Source organism: Physeter macrocephalus, chromosome 8 (genome assembly GCF_002837175.3).
Source record: "Physeter macrocephalus isolate SW-GA chromosome 8, ASM283717v5, whole genome shotgun sequence".
Taxonomy (NCBI): domain Eukaryota; kingdom Metazoa; phylum Chordata; class Mammalia; order Artiodactyla; family Physeteridae; genus Physeter; species Physeter macrocephalus.
Genome location: NC_041221.1, coordinates 95221726 through 95234787, shown reverse-complemented (window position 1 = coordinate 95234787; position 13062 = coordinate 95221726). Strand labels below are relative to the sequence as shown.

General features: G+C 37.7%; 1 protein-coding gene across 1 annotated transcript in view; it reads left to right on the top strand.

The window, feature by feature from the left end:
- Positions 1 to 13062, top strand: part of ELL2 (elongation factor for RNA polymerase II 2) — a 75720-nt gene that overhangs the window by 10595 nt on the left and 52063 nt on the right. The window contains exon 2 of the mRNA XM_007110076.4: positions 9786 to 9833. Coding sequence (XP_007110138.1) covers positions 9786 to 9833 — 48 coding nt within the window. The remainder of the gene's footprint in view (positions 1 to 9785; positions 9834 to 13062) is intronic.

The window sequence follows — 13062 nt, the reverse complement described above, 5'->3', positions numbered from 1 at the left end:
ATGGCCATTCTGACTGGTGTGAGGTGATACCTCATTGTAGTTTTGATTTGCATTTCTCTAATGATTAGTGATGTTGAGCATCCTTTCACGTGTTTGTTGGCAATCTGTATATCTTCTTTGGAGAAATGTCTATTTAAGTCTTCTGCCCATTTTTGGATTGGGTTGTTTGTTTTTTTGATATTGAGTTGCATGAGCTGCTTGTAAATTTTGGAGATTAATCCTTTGTCAGTTGCTTCATTTGCAAATATTTTCTCTCATTCTGAGGGTTGTCTTTTCATCTTGTTTATGGTTTCCTCTGCTGTGCAAAAGCTTTTAAGTTTCATTAGGTCCCATTTGTTTATTTTTGTTTTTATTTTCATTTCTCTAGGATGTGGGTCAAAAAGGATCTTGCTGTGATTTATGTCATAGAGTGTTCTGCCTATGTTTTCCTCTAACAGTTTTATAGTGTCTGGCCTTACATTTAAGTCTTTAATCCATTTTGAGTTTATTTTTGCCAAGCGCAACTCTTGATTTCACCCTTCAAACCTACATCTTCATGAGTGTTCCCCATTTCAGTAAGTGGCAGTACTCATCACCAGTTGACTAGTAATTGACTAGTATTCCTTGATTTATCTCCTCTTTTCTTGACTTAGCTGATCCATCAGCAAGTTCTGTCAGTCTTCAAAAATCTGAAATCTAACTTCATCCATCACCACCACTCCAGTCCCAGCCACCATATCTCTCTTGAGGACCACTGCCATGGACTTCCATCTAGCCTCCAGGCTTCCACTCTTCCCCCAATAGTCCATTCTCCACACAGCAGCCAAAGCGATCTTTTTAAAACACTAAGTGTGTGTGATCATGTAGTTTACAAGTTTCAAGACTTTTAATAGCTCCCTTTGTTGTAGATGCTTCATTTTACAAATTTCTACTATTTTAAAAATAATACCCATCTTCCAATCCAAGTTTATTTTACTGTTTCTCCTTATACTTTACTAGAGATCATGATCCCAAAGAACAAATCTTCATTTGTATTTATAATCAGATTTGACATGTAAGCTTATTACACAATTATAAAGTCCACATTAAGTACTCTCTTGGAAAAAAATGATGGGATATTATGCTTCAAATATTGTTATAAGGGCTTGTTCACAGTAACTAACTTTTTAGGTGGTTGCTCAGTTTGGATTTTTGCCTTCCATATTCCTTTAAAGAGTTGTATAAAATAGTAACATTTAAGACAATAATAATTTTTTTTTAATTTGGCCTGCATCAGATAGCTACAGTTTTCCAGAAACTATCTTTAAAAACAAGGACCGTGTTAAATAAATTAGATTTTTGACTTCTCACTACTGTTTCGAGAATCTCCTTTATATTTCATTCTTTTCTATGCTCTAAAGGCTAGAAAGAAATTATTCTTTATTCCAAATGCTCTTTAATCTGGTTCTTCCAAATCTACAGAGAACCAGTTTCTGTGATGTGTAAGGTTGGATTGACTGACAAAGCAAAGTACTAGATTTTGTGAAACTTAATGACTCCCTCTCTCTCTCTCCCCCCGGAGGGTGGGGGAGCATCTAAAAAAAGATTGGGGCAAAGAAGGAGATACCGTTTACTAAGGTATCTTTGGATTACCTCAAAATTTCACATTCATACTATCATTCTAAACATATTACCAGCTTTTGACGAGAGCTGGGTATATTTGATTTCAGGATTATCTGATTTCCTGTGCTACTGTCTGCTTATACTCCATCTTTTTTTTTCTTCCTCTTCTTTTCCTGCTTAGATTTTATTTTTATTACTGTGGTTAAAATATAATTATTGGATAGTCTTTGGTTTCTCTATCAGGTGACGTTTTAAAGAGCAGAATTAAATGACTTCTTAAATAAAAGAATTATAACCACAGTTCTTTAAATGGTATAGTACCTCTTTTAGGAAAGAAAGATCTATCTTAAATTGTATCCCAGGATAAGTCATAAATACTTTTTACTATTTACTTGCGTAAGTGAAAAGAAATTCAAGTGCCTGATATTTTCCTTAAGTTGTAGTGCAAAACCAAAAAAGTGATCCCCAAAGAGCTATTGATTCTTATCAGTTCTTAATTCTGTAGCATTCAGATATTTCACGTTTTATATAACTGTTGTTAAGGAGGAGCAGGAGAGGCTAGCTGTGTAGAGTGCTTAGTTCTTAAAGTGAGATAGGCTAGGGTTTGAGCTCCAGGTCACTTATTAGCTGTATAACCTTATGTGATTTCACAGGATTTACCTGTGGAATCCTGTGGAAATAATAGTATCTACTCCACAATGGTGTTCTGAGAATTCCCACAGGTGATAGTAAAAGTGATTACACTGGCCTGACACATTTTAAGCGCTCAGTAAATAGTAACTAGGTGGCTATAATAATTTCCTAAAACAATCTCACTTAAAGCAGTCACCTGACCCATCACCATTTATAGACAGTTTTCTGGTTTTGACACAAAGTTCCAAAATTATATTTGACTTTGGAATTTTTTTTGCACTATCTTTAAATATTCTTTTTTTTAAAATTAATTAATTTATTTTATTTTTGGCTGCCTTGGGTCTTCGCTGCTGCATGTGGGCTTTCTCTAGTTGTGGCAAGCGGGGGGCTGCTCTTCGTTGAGGCGTGCAGGCTTCTCATGGTGGTGGCTTCTCTTGTCGAGGAGCACAGACTCTAGGCGTGCGGCCTTCAGTAGTTGTGGCACGTGGGCTCAGTAGTTGTGGTGCACAGGCTTAGTTGCTCTGTGGCATGTGGGAATCTTCCCGGACCAGGGCTTGAACCCATGTCTCCTGCATTGGCAGGTGGATTCTTAACCACTGTGCCACACCAGGGAAGCCCTTTTTGCACTATCTTTAGCTTGACTTATAATGCAGCTCAGGTATGCAAATAAAATATGAAGTATTTAATAAATACCTATTGGTTAATTTTAAATAATTCAAGAGTTAACTTTAAGTTGAGTCAAAGCTCCATGATGGGTTCAGAAGGGAAGCTCAAGGTATTTCAAGTATATCTCTAACCTTAGAGAATAAAATTAGAAAGATCTCTATAATGTGTTTCTTAGAGAAATCACTCTTTTCTAGAACAAAATGCTATTTCTTATGGTTGTATGTTGACAAAACCAATAGTGGTTGATAGAATAAAAGTAACCTTAGGTTTAATTTGGATGGATAAGCAATATGTAAATAATCAAGAGATGTTTATAACAACTTTTATAGGATAAGTAACTCTCTTTTATTTATCCCCAAAGAAACCTGAGCTTTGCTTCTTCCCTCCTACCCTAAAATAATAGTGTCAGAAATTAATATTACTCAGCACAATTAAAATTACTTAGCACAATTACTTAGTAAATTACATATTACTCTTATAGTCCTTATATATTTCAAGGCATAGTCCCTGGAAATAAGTGGACATAGATTTCTTTGGTCATAGAGCAGTTTTTATTGCAGTAGAATTGGCTTATTATAGTGGCAGATGTCAAGAACTAAACTTTTGAGCATTTTAGTATTGTCTACACTTTTATTCTAAGCTTAAGAATGCCCTACATTCTCTGAGAAATACAGAGGGTTAATTCAAGGAAATATAAAATCAGTGAACCAGCCAAGAGTTTAACAGAATCTTTTGACTATAAAACATCACCTTGTTGAAGCATTTATTAAAACGGTTTCCCTAGCCAGTTCCAGTCTGCATTGTTTCTTGGATTGATGAAGATACTAGATCACTATCTTATTTATATCTCAAGTACTAGTCAGTTAAACCCTAGAGTTACTTGATTTTCAAAAGAGCTAGTTGGTGCAAATATTTAATTAAAGCTAAAAATCAAAAGTTGAAGTCCTATTGAAATTCCATTTGTAATGGAACTGTACTTAGTAAGTTAAACATTATTCTAAAACATGCCATATCATATTTGGCCACCTGTAATTACATTATCTTTTTTTTTTTTTTTTTTTTTTTTTTGTGGTATGGGGGCCTCCCTCTGCCGCGGGCTCTCCCGTTGCGGAGCACAGGCTCCGGACGCGCAGGCTCAGCGGCCATGGCTCACGGGCCCAGCCGCTCCGCGGCATGTGGGATCCTCCCAGACCGGGGCGCGGACTCGGTTCCCCTGCATCGGCAGGCGGACGCGCAACCACTGCGCCACCAGGGAAGCCTACATTATCTTTTAAAACTGGATTGCATTTAAAAATATACAATGAGTTGAGGTTATGTTTGTGCAGTTAAACTTAGACTAAAAAACATTTAGGTGAAAAACTAACATGCTTGAGACATTTGCTTATAGTGGTATTGACTTCTATTTATTTATTTTTTAAATGTTCAGTTTTTTTAAAGATTTATTTTTTATTTATTTATTTTATTTATTTTCGGCTGCATCGGGTCTTAGTTGCGGCATGCGGGATCTTTCGTTGCGGTGCGCGGGATCTTTGCTGTGGCACTCGGGCTTCTCTCTAGTTGTGGCCTGCGGGTTTTCTCTTCTCTAGTCGTGGCACGCAGGCTCCAGGGCACGTGGGCTCTGTAGTTTGCGGCGCAGGCTCTAGTTGAGGTGCGTGAGCTCAGTAGTTGTGGCGCTCGGGCTTACTTGCCCCGCGGCATGTGGGATCTTAGTTCCCTGACCAGGGATCGAACCCCCGTCCCATGCATTGTAAGGTGGATTCTTTACCACTGGACTACCAGGGAAGTCCTGGTATTGACTTTTAGAACTTATTCTGGGTACCTTTCCCATTAACACAGTAGTCAGAAGCATAAAAAGTGGTATAGCATTCTAGCTGTCTCTCTTGTTGCATTTTTTAAAACGTTCAAGAACTGTAGCATAGTACCTAACATCTTCTTGTCTAAAATTGGGATTAAAATCAATAAAGGATTTGAGGTTCTCTTATGTATTTTTCTCTTCTAGGTTGTTAGATATCTTAAAGTTTTTCAGCAACGGTAATCCTAGTTTATCCTGTTTGGATAAGCACCCACAACTACTCCATAGATGAGGGTTTTATTTTTATAATGAAAAATGTTAACACAAATATTTATATATGTTCCTTTACTATACATGGTCCTTACAGAAAAAAAAAACTGTTTTTTTTTTAGTTTTTATTTAATCAGAAGCTGAACCTTGGAAATTATAATAATTTTATGAAATTCATTTTCTTTGGAAACAAAATGACAGAAGAATTGAATGAGCATTTAAGTGCTTTTCATGTTCAGCCCTAGGAGGTAACCTGTTACAGAGGCAAGATAAGGAAAGGGTACTGTATTTGAAATTCAGAAGTCTGGATTTGAGGTCCAATTCTGCTAACCACTAGCTTGGTGATTCTGAGCAATGAACTTTGCCTGTTGGAGACTCGTTTATCTCCCTCTGAAATGGGGAATGATGATGCCTTCCTACCACCCACGGCTGGTTTTAGGAGGCCTCACTTGAGACTATGGATATAAAAATACTCTGTACATTACAAAACTATGTAAACAAAAACAAGTTATCATTTTTGTTGAGGAATCAAGCAATACAGATAGAACTCTAAGCATATCAGGAGGTTAGGTTCTAAATTCAGGTCATGAGGCAAAAGATTGGATAGAGCCCGCGAGCCTAGAGCCTGTGCTCTGCAACAAGTGAAGCCACCGCAATGAGAAGCCCGCGCACCGCAATGAAAAGTAGCCCCTTTTCACCGCAGCTAGAGAAAGCCCGCGTGCAGCAACGAAGACCCCATGCAGCCAAAAATAAATAAATAAATTTATTTTTTTTTAAAAATTACTCTTGAGAATCCCTAAGTTGGTGTAAAGCATAGTGGTATTGTTTTGTCTATACAACCCAGAATAGTAATCTATAAAGTATATAATACATATAGTTGTATACCGCATATATAAAGAGAACATAGCCAAAGTGATTTTATAATACTTTTTTTATCATAATATAGATAAATACTTGTAAGTTAAATATGTGTTAGACTCTTCTGTGTCATAACAACTAGGAGTAAGAAAACCTATGAAAAAATACACCCGCAGTGTAGTGGTACCATAGACACAGGCATCTGGAAAAACAATAGCTAATGGTAGCTAAAGTGGGCATAGTTCAGAGTTAGCAAAATGGTGGCAGCAGTGTTTTGTTTGGTGAGAAAAAGGTTTAACATTTTAAAATTTGAGTCCTTTCTCAGTTGGGCATTCATACCCCAGGTACTCGCCACTGCCCTGTTGCTTTACACCCAGTCTTTCACGTTTACCTGCATTGGGTCTTTAAACTCATTGAGTCTTTGATTTCTGATTTATCTAAAACAAGGCCAGCTGAGGAAATTAATCTTAAGCTTGAATGTTAAGTGATTAGTATGGATTGGCAAAATAGTGTTTGGGAAGGTATGCCAGGTTGAAAGAACAGATAGGAGGTAGAAATAGAGAGGAAATTGTTTACAAAACAAGCAGACTGAAAAAGGTTAACACTGCTGAGCCACAGTTGGGAAGTGGAAGATGAAATTGGTTGGTCCTGTAGTTGGACCATCTGCTTTCTATGTGGTGGAGTCTGTTTTGCTTTGACAGAACCCACTGCAGGCTATGCTGAGGGTGGTATCTGAGAAAGCTTCTGCTAACTATTTGAATGAGTAGCATTTGGAAGGAATTGAAGGAAGGGAGGAAGGCCTTTGTCTAGGTGCTTGGTGATAGGGACCTGAAACAGGCTAGGAGCTTTCAAAGTGGAGACTAAACTTAATATGAGGGAGTCTGGGGCAGACTGGCCCCAGATGATGATTGAGAGCCCTGAGCCACCTTTGCTTCTTTTGTGCATATGTGCACGTGCACGCCTGATATTCAAGCTTTCATCACATTTTATCATTCTTTCTTGGGAAGGTCTGCTCATTCCACCATCTCCTGTTTGCTCCAGACGAAGACATACTAATTTAGGCCTTTATCACCAGAGTGTTCCTAAATAAAACATCCCCTGGAGCTGATGTCTAATCCTTTTCCCTAGCCCCAACTGATCTCTCTCTCTGTCTTTCTTACACGTGACTGAAAGAGCTGCTTTCCCTGAAACACTTCATTCTTTCAGCAACTCACTTTCTTATTCCAAAACTCAGAAGAGCCTCCAATTGTTTATCATGTCAAAGACAAGACTTAAAGGGTTATTTCACAGGGTGATGAACCTTTAGAAATTATGAGGTCTGAAATTTAAATTACTGTCCTATTTATTCTGTAGTGGATAGAAGCTAAAACTGAAGACAAATTTTGAGGTCAAGGAAAGATTAGCCAGGGATCACCAGGTCCAATTCTCATCCTTTATGTTATGTTTCACGTGTGAAAAGACCTGCCGTCTGCCTGCACAGTACCTATTCCTGTCTCCTTGCTTTTTTGCTTAGGGCACTCCCTCTCCCTGGAGTTTGTCTTTTCAAAATTGCTACTCAAGAGCCATCTTTTCCATGAGCCTTTTCTCTTTTCTAGTATCTCTTCTAACCCATACTTTTGTCCTTTGTGAGAATCCTTACTGCACCTCCCAGCAGTACTTAGCCTAGTACAATATTTAATCGTTTTCAAATGTTCTCCAACTAAAATGCGAACTCTGGCATAAAGGAGCAAGTGCCCATTGATCTACCATAACAGATGTGTGTGGAGCCCAAGACAGTAGAAGAAAAACAGTATGGCAAAACAGGACGATTGAGTCCTAGATTCTGGTCCCAGCTTAGTAATTAATGGGACGCATGGCCCATTGTGGTTAAGGGTGGGGGGTGGGGCTGGGTACCAACTGGAGTACCTCTGGACCTGGAATTCTGTGATTCTAGCAGTGTGCAATTGCCTAATAGAATGCGGTGAGGGGAGAGGGAGAAGAGGCTGTGCGTTAAACTTAAAGGTTGTGAGCCTGGAGAACCAACAAGATAGAAGCACCCTTGCCAGAAAGTAGGAAAGAGGTGCCAGTTTGGCGAGGGGCGGAGGTGGTTTAGTGTTTGCCAATTTTCCTGTCATTGAGAGTTTCTAATGCAAAATGTCCTAGGCTGTGGTAAGTTGCAAGTTGCAGAGAGATGCCAAGTTGAGGAATAGGCAAGAGATTCAGAGTCATCACCAAATAGTCAAGGTGAGCCTTCAGGAGAGACTGGATCTAGAAAGAGGAAAGTGAAAGGCATGATCAAAGAGCTAGGACGCGTGGTGTCTCCAAGTGACATCCAGTGGAGAAGTGAGCAATTTGAAAATTGAGGAAAGTTAGCATTTGTTTGACCAAGAAGAATTGATGAACTTGATAGAGAAGTTCAAATTCCAGTGGTGAGCTGAAGATAACCTGCCTGCAAGGAGTCAGAGAGGAAAGTGTAACCAGCCTCAGAGGAGATGTTCAGTGTTTGTGATTTGAAGAGAAAGCAGGAGGCAGGGCTGATTGAAATATTCTGGAAGCTAGAACCTGGACCTGTCTTACCTAAATTGTAGTGCCACCTACTTACACACAAAGTGGGCCTCCCCAGGGCTTCTGCACGCAAGCTACCGTTACTTCAGGTAGAGGTTTAGCTATGGAAGGTAGGTTTGGGTGAGGTTTTCTCCCTCTAAGGAAATTCAAGTTAGCGTTAATCTATATTTTATATTTCCATAAAACACCGTGAATTAGAATGAATCACTATGAAAAATTGTTACCTACTTCTCCCACACCAAGAAATAAATTTTGTCACCCAATAGTGCTTTGATTCTGCTGATAAGTCTAAAGTTAAATAATCTTTTTATGGTGGTAGAACAATGGTAATAGTATCTATTATGTTTTCTTCAAGAAGATGTTTATCCATTTTTATAAATAATAATAGAATGGTTAATACTACCACTTGATTTTATATTCAGATGATCTGTCTTTTAAAGTACTTATCCTTTCCTTATTTCTCTTTAGTTTATTGTAATCCTGATTAGTAAACTTTTAAATCTGTAGAGAAGTTTTGGGAAGTACCTGGTAAGTAGCAGTTAATGTGCAGTGGCTGAGGGAGGGGCACATGGGTGCCTCTGTATTTTTCTTTAAGGTAGATTTGAGACCAGAAACCACTGCTTTTGTTTTTGTGCATTGGGTTTGGATATGAGGGTATGAAGAATAGTTTACAGGCTGATGTGTTACTATTAAGATGTTACCCAAATCTGATTTCCCCATGAATTTCTGTTAGCAGTTTGGAAAAGCGTTCCAATAGTGGTGAACCAGCCCCATACTGGTGACTTTGGGTACAGGAAATCATGCCTGAGACTATGGTAGATATTTACATTTCAGCTTTTGTTCTAAATACACAACTCTATGAAAAAATATAAAAATTATGAACAGGACAAAGCTCATAATAAAACAAAACACTGTTCTAGAAATTATATTCTCCTGGTGAGAAGCTTGTGAGAAGATTGGTAACCTGTTTGACCCTCAACTAAAAACTAATCTCTGGTAAAATGTGAGAAAATGGAAACCACAGTTCATTCTCAAATATTTTAATTTTATATTTCTAGCGTCCTCTTAAGAGTTTTGCAAAGTTTCTTTGACTATCTCTTGCTTTCCCCTGCCTTTTTAAAAAACATATCAAGAAACTAAGCAATAATACTTTTTCATGTAAAATTGATCATTTTTTACCAAATCATGTCAGTCATTTTCAAAAACCTGATTAGCTACACTGCCAAAAGATACCTTTGGTTGTGTATTCTGAGAAATGTCAGTAGTGCAGTATCATTTATCAAGGCATCTTAATATAATGACGTATAAACCTAAGTATGTAATGAAAAGGTTTTCACAGACTGTAGCACTGACCAAGTGCATAGGTTTAGAGTTTAATCATTTAGTTCCGTGTCCCAGTAACCAAGGTTGACGTGTTTGTTTCTTATGTTTCTTTTAATAGAATTTAATTCCTTTTCGACCTTCAATTCAGTTCCAAGGGCTCCAAGGGGTGAGTACTCTTACTGTTTTAGCAAGAAAATCTAATCTTACACATTATTATATTTACGTCTTAAAATTTGTTTTCACCTGTGCCTCTTAATATAATGTCACTCATGTTTTGTGAACTTTGAGACTAAATGTAAATTTATGACACCTTTAAGACTTGAATTATCTTCTTGATTTAGTTAAGTAATTCAGGTATAGATATTGAGAGTAGTTTTTTTCCAAGTCATAGATAATTGATTTTTTAAAAAATATTTATTTCAGTATTATTTGCACTATATTTTCAACAGTTTTTTAAAAAAATTTATTTATTTATTTATTTATGGCTGTGTTGGGCCTTCGTTTCTGTGCGAGGGCTTTCTCTAGTTGTGGCAAGTGGGGGCCACTCTTCATGGCGGTGTGCGGGCCTCTCACTATCGCGGCCTCTCTTGTTGCGGAGCACAGGCTCCAGACGCGCAGGCTCAGTAATTGTGGCTCACGGGCCCAGTTGCTCTGCGGCATGTGTTATCTTCCCAGACCAGGGCTCGAACCCGCGTCCGCTGCATTGGCAGGCAGATTCTCAACCACTGCGCCACCAGGGAAGCCCCGATAATTGATTTTTTAACCTTTTTATTGAAGTGTAACATTCATCATAGTATTATGAGATTATATTTTGTTTATCACAAGTAACCATAAAGAATTATTAATTTTTTAGGCAAGTTATGATTATGTGATTGTTGTTAATATTAACAAACTTTTGCTGTCTATGGACTTTAATACTAGGAAATGAAATGTATATATAGAAAATTGAATTTTTCTAGTACACAGAATAAACAAAGTATTGTCTATTTTATTGCTGGATTTAAAAGTATAATAAATGATAACTCCTAATAAAATGCACCTATGAATTTTGTATTTGTAGTAGATGATAAACTTTACAGGAGTAGTGTCAATATTATTTCATAATTATTACTATTACTATTTAATATTAATAAAATAAATAGTAGATTCAATCATTCCTTCATTTAAATTAATATGCATTTCTGAATTTGTCTCTATATATTGTCTACAGTAGAGAGATTTGGAATATCTGTAAATGGGTTTCAGAGCTCTAGAGAAAAGGCAACCTGAGGGGGGAAGATCATATTCCTATTTATTATAAATCTATACACTTGTGAATTTTTGTTTATGTCACAAAATGCAAAAATTCAATGTGAATAAATACAGTCTTTCTAAACTTTATAACTTGAAGACAGTTCAAGAGTCAAGAGATTAATTGTATCATTCAACACCAACTAAGAGTACTTCTAAATCTTGTGGAATGCTAACTTGAAGGAGATGTTTGTGTGTGGATGTCAGAGGTTTGCTTCTACATGATAGCTTTACAATGAAGTCCTTTTTTTTCTCCCCCCAGTAACTGAGTGTTCATGAATGGGATCCTAAATGGAACAAGCATTCTTCTGAATTTTGTTTCATAGCTTTTTAGATAGTCTCTAGCACATGCTGATACTATTTTTGAGGTATTAGTGTCGGTTGTTTACTTGAGGCTTCTTGAATTTTCTTACAAATTTTAATGGCATCAACAATATCTGAAGGGATGTTCGAGAGGCAGGCCTGGCTTCTTGAGCTCAGCAGGGCTACCCATTTCAGTAAAGGGTTATCTGGGAAGAGAGGGCAGTACCCAGGGAAGAAGAGTAGGGTTTGAGCTGCTTTTCAGCTCACTAGCAGCTGACACCTTGTTTGGTGTCTGCTTCTTCCCTCTTAATTCTTTCATTCTCCCAGTTGGGACGTGGAGGCCAGGGAAATGCAAGTGAAGGACATTTTCTTGGGAGGCACTAGGTTAGACTGAATAATGAGGAACCAATATGTGCAGGCTTCCAAGCTCTTGATGCAGAAACATGTAGCTTTTAGCAGTCTTAGAAGGAATATGGTTTTCTGTAGCATACCAGTTACTCCCCAGGCCCTAGGTACCTTTACAAAGCAGGCAGTTTCTGTTTGAAACCTTGGACCTCCCTTTCTGAAATCTCCTACCTATGTACCTCCCCCAAACTTTCCTATCTCTGTGTCCAAGCTTTCCCAGTTTATCTTTGCAAGCTCCATTCTCTCTTCCTACTCTATTCTTTGTCTGAGTATAGTTCACTGATAAAAGTAATTTAGATATATATGAATGATAGGTTTAAATCTTAATGGGTGTTTGAATTTTAACAGATAAGCTTTTTAACCAAATGAATGGTTATTGGAGTTGGCAGAGTATGAGTGTAGGGAGAGGAGGGAGTGCTGCAGGATGAGAGCTATAGGATACTTGGCCCTACCTTGCTTATTCTGGATTCTGTCTTCTCCATCCCCTCACCCCCCACCACAGTCCCCTTTTTATTATTCTAACTGGGAACAAAATATATGGACTCAGCATTGTTTCAGAGCCTGCAGCTGCATTCCATCCACCCCTCCCCCCCTTCTCTTTGCAGCGCTCTCACCAGCCCTTTGGGACTTAGTAAAAACAAAGAGTCATTACTGGGGAGAGAGTGGGTTGGCACAGCCCACAGGGAATACACAGAGCCACAAATGTGAGGGTCTGCTGTACAGTGTTCCTCTGTTTTTCTTGAGAGCAATGATAATTTAACATTGCCGGTGCTGATTGCTTTAAAAACTATCTGAAGACGTATACTTACAGAGTTTTCCTACGTGGAAAATGTTTAGGACTTTAAATTGGAAGGTTTTAATTTAGATTTCCCACAAAAGAGTTTTTCTCAATGAGAAATTTTAGTTGTCTTTTAATATAGTGTTTCAGACACTTTGAAAGTTTCTCTAGAAAGAATGTGGCAAGTCTAACAAATTTACAAGCTTTACATCAAATGTGATTGAAAATATACATTAACTATCATGATAGTGTCCTATATAGACATATTTGAAATACAACTGAAATATTGTTAAAATATCATTTAAAAAGTGAACATTTAGTGTTAAGGTTATTTCCTCTTTCCCTGATGCTAAGCACTGCATGTTTATGCTATTCCTTGTTACTAATTACAGGATTTTTTTCCCCCTCTGTAATGTCTTTAGAAGGTCAGAATTTGGATCTTGGCTGGTTAACTTTTAAGCATATTTACTTTTGTGCCTGAACACGTTCTCTTTTTTTTATATATAAATTCATTTATTTTATTTATTTATTATTTTTGGCTGTGTTGGGTCTTTGTTGCGGTGCGCGGGCTTCTCATTGCAGTGGCTTCTCTTGTTGTGGAGCATGGGCTCTGGGTGCG